Here is an 18,288-nt window from a genome sequence, read left to right on the forward strand (position 1 = left end):
ATTTTCCTCTCTACCCCCATGTGAGTATCAACAGAAACACAATCACCTTCTGCTCCAAAATCTGGAACTACTTCTAATTAGCATTTTTAGTGGCATATCATATTATTGGCTTAACAATTTGATTGAATTTGAGAGCGCATTAGTATTTGGTTTGCTAACATGAACAAAACCTCATGATCACGTTCCCCAGAAATGATCCGAAGAACATCTCATGCTTTAATGGAAGAAATCCCAAACGTCCAGGTTTGCATGAAGGTCTCAGACATTTGGTCAGTTGGATGTGTCTGTTTGTTATTTTCTTAAGAGTGTGTGCATGTCTGTGCTTCTCTGTGTCTTTCGTACTTCAAAACTCCCACAGACCAGATCTCACGTTCATGTATTCTCGGGTGATGTAGAGATGAAATTGGTTTGTCTATTGTCCTGGAGCGGCTACAACTCAGACTCCCATCTCGAGAGACGTGTGTGCTCTGCTCACATAAACATCAGGAGTTTGTAGGGAAAAATAGTGGAAGATAATGCTCTGCTTATATACTGAAAATTGTGTTTTCTGAGATAATTAATAGCAAAACTGCTGTGGATTTACCGATGTGCAGTGCGATGAGATATTAAAAATGAATCTTTAATTCAAATCTTGAAACAGTTTGTACTCTTTTTGATTGGCCCCGTGGCCGGTTTTTACTGCAGGAAGCTTTAAAGAGGACAATTTGTTTTTAGATGAGTGAGTTAATTATTAATATCAACACATCAATTATTGAATATCTGTTTAGCTTGTATGATTTATGAGATGGAGGATACTGTTATGATGGAGTTGAGCTAAATGGAAAGATAGAAAGAAATCTGGTATTATAATTATGATAATCTTATAAAAAAGGGGAAAAATGTCAAGTGTAAAATACAGATGTGATGCATAGAGCTATTGGTACGGTAACTTTAGTAGGGTATTTGAGCATGTTGTTTTGGTTTGATGCTGATATGATGAGAAAAACATAATTGAGTTTTAGAGTAATGTGACAGGGCTGTGTTTGGTTAGATAGGCATTTTAAAACACAAGCCCACGTCTTTCACTACAGTGGCCGTAAATTTGCATGGGGAGCCCAGTGAAGCGTAACTGAAACGGTGGAAAGTAAATATTAGCAGAAAGCCGAGTAAACAAGCAGCTATGTGATCGTTGGGAGGAATTTGCTCTTTAGAAAAACTTGTCAGTGTGTTACACTCAGTTGGAAAATCCATTTCTCTACCGTGGAAGAAGAACGTCAGTGTTTTTAGATTTCGCTTCATGGAATTCAGTCTAAAACATCATTTGATGCAAATATTTAATCGTATATATATGCATTTAAAATGAACATTTTAAATCCAGCATTTCATCCTGCACTCAAGGGTGTGTCCTAATTATATCCAATCCCATTCTCTCTAAAAAAAAATAAATAAATAATGCCCCTCCTCCTTATACCAACTACTTTTTACTAGCATTAGCAAGGAATGAAGCATTTATATAGCAAGCATTAGCAGTAGCTGTTATTAAAAATGGAATGAGCCCTTCAATATGCCCAACGCAACTTCCTGTTTCATAAGAAATAAAAATGAAACCTAGTAAATCAAAAATAAATAAACAAAGGGGAAAGAAATGAAATCGTACTTGTTGAAGCATTTCATATGATCTTTAAGTGGAAATGGATTTGTTTATTGTAAAATAAATATGAATAAAATATACAAGTTGATTGTTGGCTTAATAATTATAAGATTATATATTATAGTTTTGATTATGAATTATTTGGATATATTATTATTGTTGTTATTTCATCCCATTTATTTTGGAGTCACCACAAAATAAATAAATACATATATTTATTTATTTATTTATGTATCACCATGAAAATCATTTATTTATTTATTATATTAATTTATTGTATATTTAATATTTAATATTATTATTATTCCATTTTATTTATTTTTTGATGTCACCATGGAAATCATGATGATGATGGTGATGGTTATTATTATTATTATTATTATTATTATTATTTGGTGTCACCATGAGAATATTTTTATTTATGTATTTATTTATTCATTCATTCATTTGCCATATTACAATATTTTTAAATGAATGTATTTATTTATTTATTTTTCATTACTTTTATTTTGTTATGACATGGCCATAGCACAATTCTGTTGTCATTAACTCACCCATTTTTCGGTGAAGTATTCCTTTGATTTATGGCAAACTGCAGCTTTTGTTGATTATTACAGGGTTTTGGAAGGTGTGTCTGCAAACCCCCAACGTTCTCTCCTCATGTGGGTGGTTGAATTCAATTGAAAGCCCCTACAGGTTGTAATGGGTGGAATTATACAGCTGGCTTCTCCTGATCTGTCTTTGTGAATTCTGTTTAGTTCAGACCACCTACACAGTCCTCCCACCTCCTTAACTTTACTTTGTCATTTATTGATATATTTCATTTTTGGTAGGCCTGTTTTTATACATCAGACGACTGACAGACATCTTGATTATTAAAAGCACGTACAGCCAATACTGTGAAAATACTCCAGATCCTTCTTTATGTTCCTCTGCTTCATTAACTCCGTCTGTCTGTCTCTGAGATTGTTGTAAACAGACGACAGATATCTGAGATTCTGGTCTCACACACATTGTTATGTGTGTCTGTTTAGCATTTATGGCAGGGTGAGACTGGACAGACAGAGCGAGAACAGCTTCAGAACTCACAGATGTGTTTTATTTGAAATAAAATGAGTCCCATTATGTCTCAGTGATTGAGTTTTATGACAAATATAAGACTTTTATAACAATTTTATGACAATAACATTAAAACTGACTTGAAAACATTTTATGTCGTCGTTACTCATAGTTGCTTTTTTATTATAAAATTGTGAAAATCAAAACATACAGTGGAATAAATAAATATGTTTTTTTTAATTATTATTATATATATTTTTTTATTATTATTAATTAATTAAATTAATTAATTGTGTGTGTGCGTGTGAAATTATTTTGTTATTTTTGTTTTACTCATTATAGTTGTCTCTCTGGCATAATCTCCAACACAACCATCAATTTGATGCCTATTAATGATTTTTTTAAATGTTAATGAACATGTTTAATAAGGTGGCAACAGTGTCAGCAAAGAGCTTGTGATAAAAATATTAAATCTGAAAATATGTGATGTGTGAAGAAAACAAAGTAAATATCATTTCCAAACAAAATATTTTGTCACTTCAAACCAAGCTGTGATTTTGTTGAATTATGCTGAATGTGTGTGAAAGAACACAAAATATTAGCTTTGAAATTAGCTTTAGCAAGGCTAGAAGTGACGGCCATTTTATTCCAGAGATGTTTAAAAAGTAAAAAAAAAAATCTTTGCTCATCCCACCACATACTAATTTCATAATCATGCATTTTATCTCTCCAGACGAGAACTGCTGTGAAGAAGTTGGCTGTGGCTCCAAAATGGAAGAACTATGGCCTGAGAATATTTGGATACATTCTACCTTACAAAGATGGTAAATGCTTGTTTATATTAACAAGGTGCAAATGGGCTATACCCTCACAATCACACACATACTGTACATGTTATCAAAGAATAAGAAAGTATATTCTATATGCAGGTGATTTTCAGTTTGCGGTTTCTTCCGATGATAACTCAGAGCTCTGGTTGAGTTCAGATGACAGTCCTCTCAACGCCCGTCTGCAGGCCTATGTGGGAAAGGTAATGATTTATCATTATATTAGTTACCTAAAACTCATACAATGAAACAAATGTACTTGTATATTATAAACTGTATACATAATACTATACATATACCATATAATTCATAATTGTTTCTGAAATATATTCATGCGTGTTTTGTGTATTTATATATACATAATAAATATACACAGCACACATACACACACACACACACACACACACACACACACATATATATTACATATTTATTTTGGATGCGATTAATTGCGATTAATTGTTTGACAACACTAATATATATATATTAGACCACTTTAGCGACTTTTTTGTTTGTTTGTTTGTTTTTTTTCAAAAAAGCACCTAGCGACGAATCTTTAGGGTTTGCCCAAACCTTATTTCGTTTCCGAGACTGGCCAGTACTGCCACATGAGCACGAGGTCTCTCTTTCCCAGCGCATACACTCTTCTCTCTCTGCGTCTGCTCTGTTCAGCGAGCAGCTGCAGAATTGCAGAAAATAGTTGAGTCTCGGGGTCAGAAAACCTTTAAAAAAAAATGTCAAACAGCACCTACATCACCACATGTTGTTTGGGAGGGTTTCAAGAAAAATTCTCCTCGCTCATCCAAAAAGTACCGGTATATTCAGTTATCAGAAACGACTGGAACTTCAAATGGGACTGGCTTCTATGATCAGATGAAACAAAAAAATGAGCTTTTTAGCAGCAAACACTCAAGATGGGTTTGGTGAACACAGGGATAAAAAGTACCCCATGTGTTCAATGAAATATACTGCTGTATTTCTAATGTTGTGGGCCTATATTTCTGCTGGAGGTCCTGGACATCTTGTTTAGACACATGGCATCGTGGATTCTATCAAATACCAACAGATACAAAATCAATAAGTGACTGACTCTGTTAGAAATCTTATAATGGGCCATGTTTGGATCTTCCAACTGTATAATAATCCAAACACAAACCTCAAAAACAACACAAAATGGGTCACTGAGCACAAACCAAGCTTCTGCTGGCCATTCCAGTCCTCTGACCTGAACCCTGTAGAAAATGAGTGAACTGAAGAGAAGAAGCACCGTAATGGAGCTGTGAATCTAAAGGGTCTTGAGTGATTCTGGATGAAGGAATGGTCTCTGATCTCTTGTCAGCTGTTCTCTAATCTCATCAGGCATTATAGGAGAACATTTAGAGCTGTTAAACTGGCAAATATAGGTTTCAAAAAGTATTGAATAAAAGGGTGCCGTTAATTGTGGCCATGACTGTGTGTGTGTATGTATGTGTGTATGTGTGTGTATATATATATATATATATATATATATATATATTATAAACCGTATACATAATACTATACTATACATTTTATTAATATAGTTAATACAAGTATAGTTAAAATACGGACATTTCCAATCTTAATAACCCTAGATATATATTTCACTGTACATTTTATATATATATATATATATATAAATATGTATGATACATTTGTATATGTAAAACATTTATTATATTAGTATAAATGTATACATACATTTTAAATATAATATCTAATAAACATTAATACAATAAACATTGTTATTGTAATATAATATAAAGTGGAACCAAATAAACAATAATAAAATATATAAATAAAGTAATTAAATATTAATATATATATATATATATATATATATATATATATATATATATATATATATATATATATATATATATATATAGTTTATATTGCTTGCCCATGAACCTGTATTAAATTTTATAGGTCTTAAAGAATAAATATCAGTCAGCACTCCTTTCATTAGTCACCGAATAACAGATTCCAGAGTCACTGTGGGCAGCGGCGGTTATTTCCTCAAACAGAGGACCTTGCTGTTACCGCATGGTGGATTTCATTTAGATTTATTCCCCAGAGGTCTCAGTACTTAGAAGTGTAGATTTGTATGATGTGAGGGAGCATTGGCTTTGTAAAATACAATTAGCGCCTCAGACAGAAGCCTGTGAGAGCGTACAGGGAATGTGCGGTTTACTGGTGTATCGATTACGTCTGGCTCAGACGGGGGCTTGGTGCTCACACTCGCCAGCCGAGGACTCGATACCCTGTCACAGAGACGTGTGATCGATTGAAACGCGGAGGCTCGGAGGCGTCTCTTTGTCTAAGAAAATAATCGCAGCCTGTCCGGAATTCCGAGCAACTCCTTATGGAAGCGACAGACCTTTTCCAGTCACCTGTAGATGGGGAAATCCATCCAAGCTGGAGAGACAGAGAAACGCATTGTATCTGTGGGTGTAAATATAGACACTCAAATGTTTCGAGATTCATCTGAAGGTTCATTTAGCGAAGATTCATTTCAATTTTGAGGCGACGACTTGACAAATAGAGAATGAAGTGGGAACAAAAGAGCTGAGAGGGAAGAAAGACACGAAGAAGAAGGAGCAATATCTCGCTTCAGTATAATAGAGGTGTGACTCTATTGCTCTCGTATTTTCTCTCTTTGCCCCCTTTCCATTTATTCAAGACTCCAGGCTCGCAGATAGACGAAATGAGTTTCTTCAATGTAATTCTGTGTTTGGGGAAAGTTCACATGGCTCAAAAATAGACAGAATAGCATAAAGAAGAGAGGAGCAGTGGGGTACCGCCAACAGAAATACCTCAGATGCCTCTGAAAGATGAAAATACAGCTGTCAGGTTATCCACTGCACTTCCATTGTCCGGACAAATTGTGTTACAAAGTAGTTCAAGGGATAGTTCACTCAAAAATTAAATTTTGCCATCATTTACACTTTGTTGTTCCAATCCTTTATGACATTCTTTTCTTTCAACGGTACAAAAAATGCACCGTGTCCAAGATGATAAATATCTTACAATGAAAACGACGCAGAAGGGCTGTCAATCTCTAGAAATAACAAAAACGGCTCCAGAAGTGCCACTATCACTATATTCCAAGTCTTCTGAAAGTGAACAAATGCTTTGTGTGAGAAAGAGACTGACCTTTGAATAATTAGTTAAAAATACACCTCGCTAAGGCCATGTCACGCCGCAACATACGATAAATGGTACGTTTTCCACAAGTTTTGTCCTCTTAACATGGAAAAGATACGTTTATTGTGTGTCGCGACATGTCTTGTTAGGGCACGTCTTAGTGAGGGGAAGATTTTTCGAACCAGCCACGATGGTGAAGCGCAAAAAGCAACAGTTGACTCTATTTTGGGACAGACAAATTGCTTTTCTAGAGTCATATTACATTGTGTCTGGTTAGGAAACATGATAAAACTCTACATCTTTACAAACAATTGAATATAATGCACCATGGCAAGCAGTGTTGGGGGAAGTTACTTTTAAAAGTAATGCATTAGAATATTGCATTACTCCATAAAAAAAAAAAGTAACTAATTGTTTTGCCTTAGTAACATTTCAAAAAGTAACTCAGATATTTTGGTGTAAATTTAAAAGTAATGTGTTACTTTACTAGTTACTTGGAAAAAGTAATCTGATTACGTTACTTAATGCATTACACCCTAGGGGTGGGAATATTCAGGCACATCACGATCCGATCCGATTCTGATTCTGGGAGTCGCAATCCGATTCCAAAACGATTCTTGATTACATTTTTCCCCCAATTAATTCTTCTGCTGTGCAAATACATCTTTACAACTTTACATCTTAACCAAAATGGGAGTTTCTATGCTTTTTGTTTATAGTTGGAATCTCTGTGTGTCAGTACTGCCATCTTAAAAGTAGGGGTGTGAAGTAGGGGTTTCGGTTTCACGATTCAATTCAATTACAATTATCATTATCAACTCAATATCATGATGCATCTCAGTTTTCAATATTACTGCACATGGCTACATTTTCATATAAATTTTAAATCAAATTTATTTTGTGCAAAATGTACTTTATTTTTTTTATTATATAAACAGGCTACTTTTTAAAACAAGTAGTCTGCTTATATAATAAAAAAAATAAAGTAAATTTTGCACAAAATAAATTTGATTTAAAATTTATATGAAAACAATTACTTATTTTAAATAAGTTTTCTTTAAGTATCCGATTGTTTACAGACAATAGTTATGGGTTTTTCTTTTTTCCTCAGAATTATTGCCATTTGATTAGGCTATTACTGATGAGATCATAGACAGTGGCAGGTTTAACAGGCTGCATTCACACTAATGCACAGATCTATTTCCATATTTCAGATGTTTTGTCCTGCTCTGAAAACATAACTGACTGTGTGTACATCAATTTCATATAAAAGTATTCGAGTTTCATGCATCTAATAGTACTGCATTCCAGATGGTATAAATGAAAGCATATCTAAAGTAAAACACGGTGGGTGGAAGTACACACTGTCGAGCAATGCGCACGTGTCCCACAGTGCAAATTCTGTGCAATGAAGCCCGCTGCGTCACTAGTGCGCACACGTGCCATATGCGGGAAAAAGAAGGAAAAAAAAAACAAGCTCAGAATCGATTCAGAATCGTTGAAGAGAGAATTGCGATGCATTGGAGAATCATTTTTTTCTCCCACCCCTATTGCACCCAACAGTGATGGCAAGTCAACGACAGCAGCATTGGTTCTCGGCTGTCTTGTGACTGATTGTTGCTTGATGTGCCATATTTGAATGTATAAATATTTTCACAAATATTTGTCCTGTTAACATAGAAAACATGGATTAACATGAAAAAGATACATTCATTGCGTGTCGCGGCACATCTGCTTAGAAGGAGGGGAGAGATTTTTCTAGCTAGCTGTGATGACGAAACACAACAAGCAACAGTTGATTCGATGTTTGGAACAATTGATTCGGTATCATGTACCGTGATTTGGCTATGATTTGTGATATTTATTTTTGTTGCGTTTTGTGCCTGTCGCATCTTGTGTGAACAGACATATTGATTGTCACCAGAGTTGTATCACATCGTATCGCATCGGTTAGGACACGGTGTAAAACTATTCTCGTAAATCTTTACGAACATTTCGCGAAAAGTTGCTTGTCTTGTGATTGATTGTCACTTGATGCCACATGTTTGATTGTAGTAAACATGGCCTAAAGGAACATTTTCATTTTTCGCAGTTGTAACTCGATCAAGTTTTCAAGTCCTGATTGTAACGTAAGCTATTAAGACAAAGAACAGCAGCATTTTCATTGTTTACATTTATACAGTGAAATTCAATGAAGTCCAAACATTCTTCAAAATACCTTATTTTGTGTTCTGCATAAGAACATCATGCAGGTTTAGAATGACACCATGGAGTGAAGGTCTTCCAGAATTAAGTCTTTTGGGTGAACTATCCCTTTAAGAGTTTCACCCGATTGACAATAAAACAAGCAAACAAAATTCCATAGACATACACTGAAAGGATGACTCCATCCATATTTGGAGACTACGAGTGGACTCTTTTGACTCAGACCAGCAAGCAAACACATAAAAACACCCCGAATACCCGATTATAAACTACACAACAACATCCTGTAGCCAAAAAATTTCCATAAGCACCATACACATTTTTCCCTTTAGCGAGTGGATGTTCTGTGGAGCTCATGCAGAAAAATGAGTCATCTGTGTAAATAGAAATCTTCTAGCTGTAAAGCATGATGGTTATCCCTCCCACTATTTTGGAGGGAAACGGTACTAGAGTGGAATAATCATGTGTGTCCATCTAATTTTTAATGTTCTTATGTCTCCTTTGATGCATCTTTTCATTTGCAAAACATTTGTGAAAAGAAGTGTGCTAAATTGTATTGAATGTGCACTTGTAGTGTACTTCAGATCTTAAAAGTCTGTTTTCAAGAAACTACTTGCCGAACATTTTAATGAAAAAGGCCATTTAAGTGTACTTATAGAGTTCACTTTTTAACAGTTTCTTAACCCACTTGAGTAGATTTTGAAAAAGAGCATGTTGTAATAATGTCAATTAAACATTTTACTGTAAAGAACATTTTAAATGATGTTTTAATAATTTTTGTTGTACTTGAAAGAAGTATAATTATTTTGACATGTTAAAGACATAGTTCACCGTCGTTTACGTATGTGATACTCTCCAAAATGGCACTATAGGGTGACGCGGAGGAGATGAAATTGTGACGCAGAATTGTGACGTCTGTCGCACTTCATTGACGTAAACATCGCATGAAATGCGACATGGCCGTTCAGACTGAAGTCGCATTGCAAAACATCGGATATGTATCCAATTTAGGACCACATATGAAAGTGGCCTGGGTCTGATTTGAAAAAATCGGATTTGTGCTGTTCAGACTGTCATAAGAAAATCAGATATGGGTCACATTTGGGCAAAAAGTCGGATTTGGGCCACTTTAGCCTGCAGTGTGAACCTAGTCAAAGGGAAACTCCTGCAAATGCATGTTCAATAAGGTCAGCTGCAAAAATAACTGTGTCCATGCCTTTTCAGCGCTAATTCTTCACTGTGCGTCTTTAGTAAATCCTGACAGTACTATTTTAACGCCAAAAGACGGTTAAAGTACTTGATTATAATTTGAGCAGCAGTGTGTTATACAGTATTACACTTAAAGTTAATATATTTTAAATGTACTAAATTGCAACTTCATCTTTACGAATATATTTAAATACATGACCAGTGTTGCAGGTAACATATTACAAGTAACTTGAGTTAGGTAATCAGATTACGTTTTTCAAATAACTAGTAAAGTAATGCATCACTTTTTAATTTACAGTAAAATACTGAGTTACTTTTTCAAATAAGTAACGCCAGTTAGTTTGTTTTCTCATTTCTTGACTGACAGTTCTCATGTTGCCATGTTGCGAGAAATCGTTTTTATTACGTTGATATAGGTACGTATTGCTGTGTTTTTATTACGTTGCTTCAGGTACGTATTGTGGCGGTTCAGAGTTCAAATATCTGGGGACTGTCAATAAAAGTTAATGCTGTATCGTGTTGGAAATATACCCTACACCAAATCCAGCCCTAAACCTACCCGATAGTGTTGACAAATGCAAAACTGAAATGAAAACATATTTGTACGTGCTCCTCGCCTCTCAAGTTCGTCTCCGTACTCCGTGAGCTACCGAACAAACCTACTGTCTATGAAAATCCATAGATATGAAGCTGGATATGTGTGATGCTAACGTTCAAAAACATCAATTTTCAAATCTCCCAGCATATTAATATTGTTTAGAAGTCATAACATGATAGAAAAATTTGCCATAGAACTTTCCAAAACATTCACTTTTCAAGATGCTCGTGCAAATGTGGCTGATCCTTAACGCGATCGCGAGCAGCAGCGGAAAGTTGATTCTGTGCTTACTTGATCTAATATTTGATGTTTTTTTTAAATGTTGTAGATTTAAGTAGCAAATGAGAATCAATAAAATGATTAAATATATTTTTAGACAAAGGTCGTCTTAATGATTTTCAGTTTCAAGATAATTAAAGCAACAGTTTTTAAATAACAAAAGAATATGTAAAAGTATGGTATTTGGGGGAAAATACACCCCTACTGTTGGGGCTAAAGGCACAATTATTAACATGATAATTAATAGAAGGCTGACTTTTCCATTTGTTGGTATGCAAATATCATATATTATATTGGATGTCCATCTTAGAGATAATCACCCATGTTTAGAATGAAACCATCATATTTAAAAACAATCGTGTGTGGGGTAAAAGGCCACCCTTGCCACCTCATACATTTATAAGGTTTTTAAACAAAATAAACAACTTGTATGATTTATTTTCACAAAAATCTGTTACTCCATTAATGTTCAATACAAACGTATATATTTTTTTTGTGTAATCATACATTTAGGACGCAGCGAAAAGCACATTTTTTCTTAGGGTGAGACTTTAGCCCCTTTGTACCCTACTCTTTTAAAAGTACACGAAAATGTCTTTTTCACAATGAAAGCTGTGATTTGTATTGAACTTAAACACGTTGACTCTAACAAGTGTGCTAGCAAGAAGTTTCCACCAATGTTTTCTCTTACCCTCACATTTTCCTGTAGTCACCTTCAAGTGGAAATATACTGTAGCTTTGGCCTCTGGAGACAGATGCACAAACACGCGCGCACACACACACACACACACACACACAACACATCTTTGTCCTCTAATCCCTGCGAGAGGCGAGTTGTGTTTGGCAGCGGAGGTGATTAGCATTGGCCAAGTCACACGTGTGTTGATGCTGATGGCCGCGCAAGGTGTGTGCGACAGTAAACACGCTCCTTTTGGTGAAAAGAGGGGCAAGTGTGGGGAATCTGGAGCTCTGCGGGACTTTGTTGGTCTCTGTGTGTGTATGTGTGTGTGATGAATGAAAGGAGTCTTTGAGGGCAGCGGGGATCGTGGATGATCCAGGAGGCATTATGATTCATTACATTGATGTGTGATGTGAAGAGAAGCATTGAGAGCGAGAGAGATGCCACACATGACAATTAAAGAGAGGCATGCTGGGATGAGCGCTGGAGATTTCTTTCTGGACCACTGCTTCACCGCTTGCCCTGCGGGTCAAGAAAGGGATGTTTTGGATTGTATGTATAAAAAAAGATTTGATTGTAAGAAGTGTTATTATTAAGGTTTATTGGAGGGAACAAAACCTTTCTGAATGTTTTAAAGGGGTCACATCACGAGGAGTCAGTTTGCCCTTAAAGGGCTTCATTGTACTAAAAGAACTGAGTGCAAAACTTCTTCCACAAGATTTACTGAAAGCATGATGTGTACCTCCACTCCACTAGTGTATATTTAAAAAAAAAAAGTGATGTAGGTTATGTTTGATTTTTTTTTTTGTGTGTGTGTATGTGTATGTATACACACACACACACACACACACACACACACACACACACACACACACACACACACACACATATATATATATATATATATATATTTTACTCATAAGATTTTATGATATATATGCCACCCACATGTTCACAACTATTTGTCTTTCAGAAGCCTCACACGTACAGTCATGGTCAGATAATGAGAAATAAAAAATGAAAATACTAGAACAGTTATTTAAATGAAAAAGGATAATATGAAAAGAATAGTTGCCCAAAAATGAAAATATGCTGAAATTCCAAGATGTAGATGAGTTTAGCATTACATCACTTGCTCACCAATGGTTGCTCTGCAGTGAATGGGTGCCGTCAGAATGAGAGTCAAAACAGCTGATAAAAACATCACAATAATCCACAAGTAATCCACGTCTCCAGTCTATCAATTAAAATCTTGTTAAATGAAAAGCTGTATGTTTGTAAGAAACAAATCAATCAAGACGTTTTAACTTTAAACCATCAATTCCAGCCAAAGTCCATAATCGATAATAACGCTTCCCTCCTGTGAAAAAGTTCATCCTCTTTTATCTCTCACATCAAAATCCACCCACATATTTGGTTAGAACTTGATCTGTGCATATTTCCCTCCTGATTCGGATGAGATGACTTTTTTCACTAATCGATATCAATTCGAGGACTTGTATTTTAGCTGGAAGCAATGGTTTAAATTTAATGCATTAATGATGGATTTGCTTCTTGTAAACACACAGCTTTTTGTTTCAAAAGATGTTAACTGATGGATTGGAGTTGTGTGTATTACATCTTTTTATCAACTGTTTGGACTCTCATTCTGACGGCACCCATTCACTGCAGAGCAGCCTTAGGTGAACAAATGATGCAGTGCTACATTTCTCCAAATCTGTTGCCGTGAACAAACAAACTGTTCTTTAAAATCTTGGATGGCCTGAGGGTGAGTACATTTTCAGCAGATTTTCATTTTTGGGTGGTGAACTATTCCTTTAAGTAAGTGAAGTCTCATTTAGCAGATAATTTTATGTAAGCCAAATTACACATTGATTACATTACTACATCAATGAATCCTTTGGTTTGTTCTGTGTTTCAGCTGGGATCTGAATGGACTGCACCAGGAGAGTTTACCAAGTTCAGGTCTCAGGTGTCCAAGTCTGTGCAGTAAGTACATACTGTATACACACGATCACATCTTAGGATGTTTTGAGCGAATTTATTGCGCTGTGGGAAATTGTATTGTGCAGATTGAGATCATTAATACAGAAATGTGCATGCTGTGTATGTTGGTGTATATCACTTCCTCTTGTATTGTCCAATCAAGGGCCTCAATTCCTCCTTTGTAAACAAACCGCCCACACTCATGTCTATTGATGCAGTTATTTTACCCCTGATGGTGTTGATTGGGTTGGTAATTGGAGGAAATTGCTGGCCTTTATCTGATCGGGCATTTAATGATCGACTTTCTCCGCTCGGCTCAAAGCGCTCGCATCATTTACAGCCGTACGACTGCTGTGATTTAAATATCACATCGAAGAAAGAGCAGTGTCGCTTCAAAGATAGAAACACCTTTTCCGCTTCAAATAAGCAGCGTATGAATTGTCGATTAGCATATCGTATTTCTAGTCTTTCCATAAAAAGCCTGTTTCAGCCAGCAAGCCTTTTTAATTCAGCACTCTGCACTAATTCTCCATTAATAATGGCTTCAAATGGATCTGCTGGAATTAGCAGTGGGTTTGTTTCCATATGTGTGGCTGTAAAGTGATACATAGCCTGGCCTTTATCTTGAGTGTATTTAATAATGCATAAACTAATCCGACCTCATTTCGTGAACCTGAGTGTATAGATAGTAACCACCAAGGCACCTTTTTAGATTTGTACTCCAGCAGATAATGCGCTGCCTAGATGATTTAAGCCTTTATATTTAGGAATTCCATTTCCATTTGTAAAAGTACAGGATTATAGACATCTGGGGTGCCGGATTGAGGCTGTGTGTTATTTGACAATCTTGTATAATTCCACATTGTTGGTACTTATTTTATGACTTTTATGTGATTATATGGATAATGTAAATGTCTCATATTCTCATATGTGAAGCTTATAAATGTACACTAGTATTCAAAGGTTTGGGGTCAATAAGATTTTTGAATCATTTTATTCAGCAAGGATGTGTTAAATTGATCAAAAGTGATAGTAAATATGTTTGTAGTGATACAAAATATTTATTTCAAATAAATGCTTTTTTTAAACGTACAACTCCTGAAAAAAAGTTAAATAAACAAATTAGTGCTGTCAAATGATTAATCGCATCCAAAATAAAAGTTTTTGTTTACATAATATATGTATGTGTACCGTGTTTATTTATGTATATATAAATACACACATACAGTATTTTGAAAATATTTATTATTTAATATTTATAATTAATATTTATAAAATATTTATATTTATATTATGTATAAATATATTTATGTGCATGTGTTTATATTTATATATACATAATAAATATACACAGTACAAACTCGTATATTATGTAAACAAAAACTTTTATTTTGGATACGATTAATCGCAATTAATCGTTTGACAGCACTAATATAAATAAATGTTTAAAAAAACATGGTTTCCAAAAAATATTAAAGGTGCCATAGAATGCATTGATACAATATTGTAAATTGTTCTCTGATATCTACATAGAAGGTATGTGGCTTAGGTAAGGGCAAAAAATCTCCAGAAATGGTTTTACATGTCCATTTACAACCCTAGGATTTCTCCCTAGAATGAAATGGTCTGTTTTAACCTTATTTGGACGGGTCATGAATAATAATGTTGAGCTCTGCTCTGATTGGCTGTTTCACAGTGCGGCTCAATGTTGAGCTCTGCTCTGATTGGCTGTTTCACAGTGCGGCTGATTTCATTAGATCACAGGAAGGAAACACAGGGAATATATAATCGAATGAATATATCGAATTCAAATCAGCATATTAGAATGATTTCCGAAGGATCATGTGACACTGAAGACTGGAGTAATGAGTAATGATCACAGGAATAAATTACATTTTAAAATATATTTAAATATAAAGCTGTTATTTTGAATTGTAAGAATATTTTCCAATATTACTGATTTACTGATTACTGAGTATTTTTGATCTCGTAAATGCAGTCGTGGTGAAAATGATTTCAAAAGTATTAAAAAAATGTACTCGAACAGTACTGTATATAAATATTATTTAAATACTTTATCAGTATTTTTAGATGTATGCAAATTATTCTTTTTTAATGATATGTAAGGTATTTTGACACTTAAGCTACACTTGATCATTTTGATCAAAAAACAACTCAATCGAGCTATTCTAATCAATCGAGTGTGCATTCTAAGAAATGAATTAATCAGATATAAATGAGCACAAATAAATCTTAAATAATTAATTTTATCCCACATTTATTAAGGTGACACAACAGAAAAGTGGTAGATCTCTATCTGTATTATAGGTTTACCACATTAAAAACACAGAACAAAATTTGAATGCCGTTTTCTGACACAAAGCACACTCACTTGCTCTTGACCGTTGGCTGCGAGTCACTAAAGAGCATTTGATTTTTCTGCATTATTCATCCAGTGTACTGCGTGCAAGTGTTTCACCTATTACTGCCCTTGACGTGGGGCTGGATGGAGGAAGTGCCCCCTCGGGAATGACACTATGATCCCAGACCTGAATAGGAACACAGCATTTAACCCTCCTTCTACACCATCTGATGGTTTTTTAATGAAGACTACTGAATGGAGATGTTTAGGAAAGTCTACAGAGAGGGCAAGAAAACAGACCAAAGCACTAAACCCATTTTGAGATGATTAAAAGCAAATTTGCTAACATGAAAGCTTTTATTATAATAAACTCGCTGCTAATGTTTGCCAGAAGTCCAGGGATTCTTTGTTCATCTCTTGTGATGTGTGCTATGAATTACAAGGCTTATCCATTACTGGTGGATGCTAATAATGTCTTAATTACTTTATTTTTTAATCAAGGAGATCCATAATTAGCCTCAGATTAGATATCAAAGAACAACCCACTTTATATGATGAATATCAGCCTGTATAATATTAACTGCATTGTTTTGTCCATATTTTCACTACCATCCACAAAGGTTCACAACAATATCAAAGAAACATGTTTCTTCTAGTTTCATCTTCATTCAGAACGTCTTGAGGAACTACTTCTTCAATGCTGTTGTGCAGCCATTTACCATCCATTGATATAAAAACACACATTCAAAACTTCTTCCCACTTCTGGCAATGACTAATTTTAACATGTTTTGCCCTAAAGTGATTGAAACTGTTTAGAGAAAGTCGCAAGAAGATAAAAGTTTTCTGAAGTTCAAAAGCTTTATAGTGAGCTGCCATGCGGTCTACTGCCTACATAGGCAGCCTATATCTAAGACAGCATCCTAATTGGAATGGAGCCTCAATAGTGACTGATTTAAAATATGAACATATTAGGGAGCAACTGAAATTGCTCCTCACCCTAGTCTAGACCTACAATGAATTCCAATAGAGTTTGCCGTTAGCATGTTGCTAAGCTAACACTTGAGGTTGTGTTTTAATTTCACAAGGAAATTAAAATTAAGTCATCGTTCCAACACCGTATGCCCTTCTTTCAATTTGGGACTGAAATTTAAGAAATGTCCTTCTCACGCTTCTCTATATAATAGCAGTGGATAGAGACCAACATCAAACTTTAAAAAAATAAATGAATGAATATCACAGAATGCTCCCATGCAATGCTGTATACTGTATGTTGTAAGTGTTCTGGGGGTATATGGGAACAAACAAACCAAAATTGAATTGGTGTTCTGTACACAACTGTGCGTTCATGAGACTCTTTTAGCAACTCTGTTCACACCGACTCACCCAGAAAAAACACATGAGTGCACCGTTTTGACAAATCAAGATTAATAAAAACACAACAAAATTCCATCCATGTACTTTCTTCTCTGAGGTTAATATATCTGTTGTGCTCTTCGCAACAAGTTATCACGTTCATCTGTCAACTGACAACTGAGTTTCACTCAGTGAAGAAAGTAAGCACTGCATTTCACGTTGTGTTTTTATTAATCTTGATTTTTTTTTTTTGTAACGTGTTTGCTTTCCTGGGGCTAGTTGGAGTGAACTGCTGTGCTAATGAACAGAATCCAATGGCCAAGATCAGGATTTTCGTTAAATAATACACTAATTTTCAGTTTGTTTTTTACTAAACCCCATTGTATTCTTCCAGAACCTTTTTTTTTTTTTTTTTTTAATCTCATGAAAAAGAAAGAAGGGCATACTGTATTGGAACAACAGAAGGGTGAGTAAAACTCACATATGCACAAAAGTGTTCTGCTTTGTACAGTAACTTTTTCCCACAAATAATTCTTGTTGAATGTGACATTAGCATGCTGTTAAGCTAACAACCGGATACTCATATTTAGTGTTTTGCTTTCGAAGTGCATTATAACCTTGTCCTACAATTGATTCCTGTTGGGTTTAGCTTTAGCCTGTTGCTAAGCTAACAACCGGATGTTTAGTTTACAAAGTGCATTGTAAACTCATCCCACAATTGATTCTAAACGTTAGCATGTTGCTAAGCTAGTAACCAGATGTTTTGTTTGCAAAGTGCATGGTAAACTCAAACAACGATTGATTACAGTTATGGTGTGTGCACACCAAATGCAAAGCGAATATTCTCATTGCGTTATAGCTCTACATTTTCATGTCACTCGCGCAAATAAAATCATTGTGTAATTCTCCCCTCCATTTTCTGATACAACCGGACA

General features: G+C 35.0%; 1 protein-coding gene across 7 annotated transcripts in view; it reads left to right on the forward strand.

Moving 5' to 3' along the window:
• b4galnt4a (beta-1,4-N-acetyl-galactosaminyl transferase 4a) overlaps positions 1-18,288 on the forward strand; it is a 181,130-nt gene that overhangs the window by 110,577 nt on the left and 52,265 nt on the right. For all 7 annotated transcript variants that reach the window (XM_058767441.1, XM_058767447.1, XM_058767442.1 and 4 more), the window contains 4 exons: positions 1-20; positions 3,423-3,513; positions 3,619-3,719; positions 13,573-13,640. The exon at positions 1-20 is cut by the window's left edge and continues 76 nt beyond it. In XM_058767441.1, coding sequence (XP_058623424.1) covers positions 1-20; positions 3,423-3,513; positions 3,619-3,719; positions 13,573-13,640 — 280 coding nt within the window. The remainder of the gene's footprint in view (positions 21-3,422; positions 3,514-3,618; positions 3,720-13,572; positions 13,641-18,288) is intronic.

This window comes from Onychostoma macrolepis, chromosome 25 (genome assembly GCF_012432095.1).
Source record: "Onychostoma macrolepis isolate SWU-2019 chromosome 25, ASM1243209v1, whole genome shotgun sequence".
Lineage (NCBI taxonomy): Eukaryota > Metazoa > Chordata > Actinopteri > Cypriniformes > Cyprinidae > Onychostoma > Onychostoma macrolepis.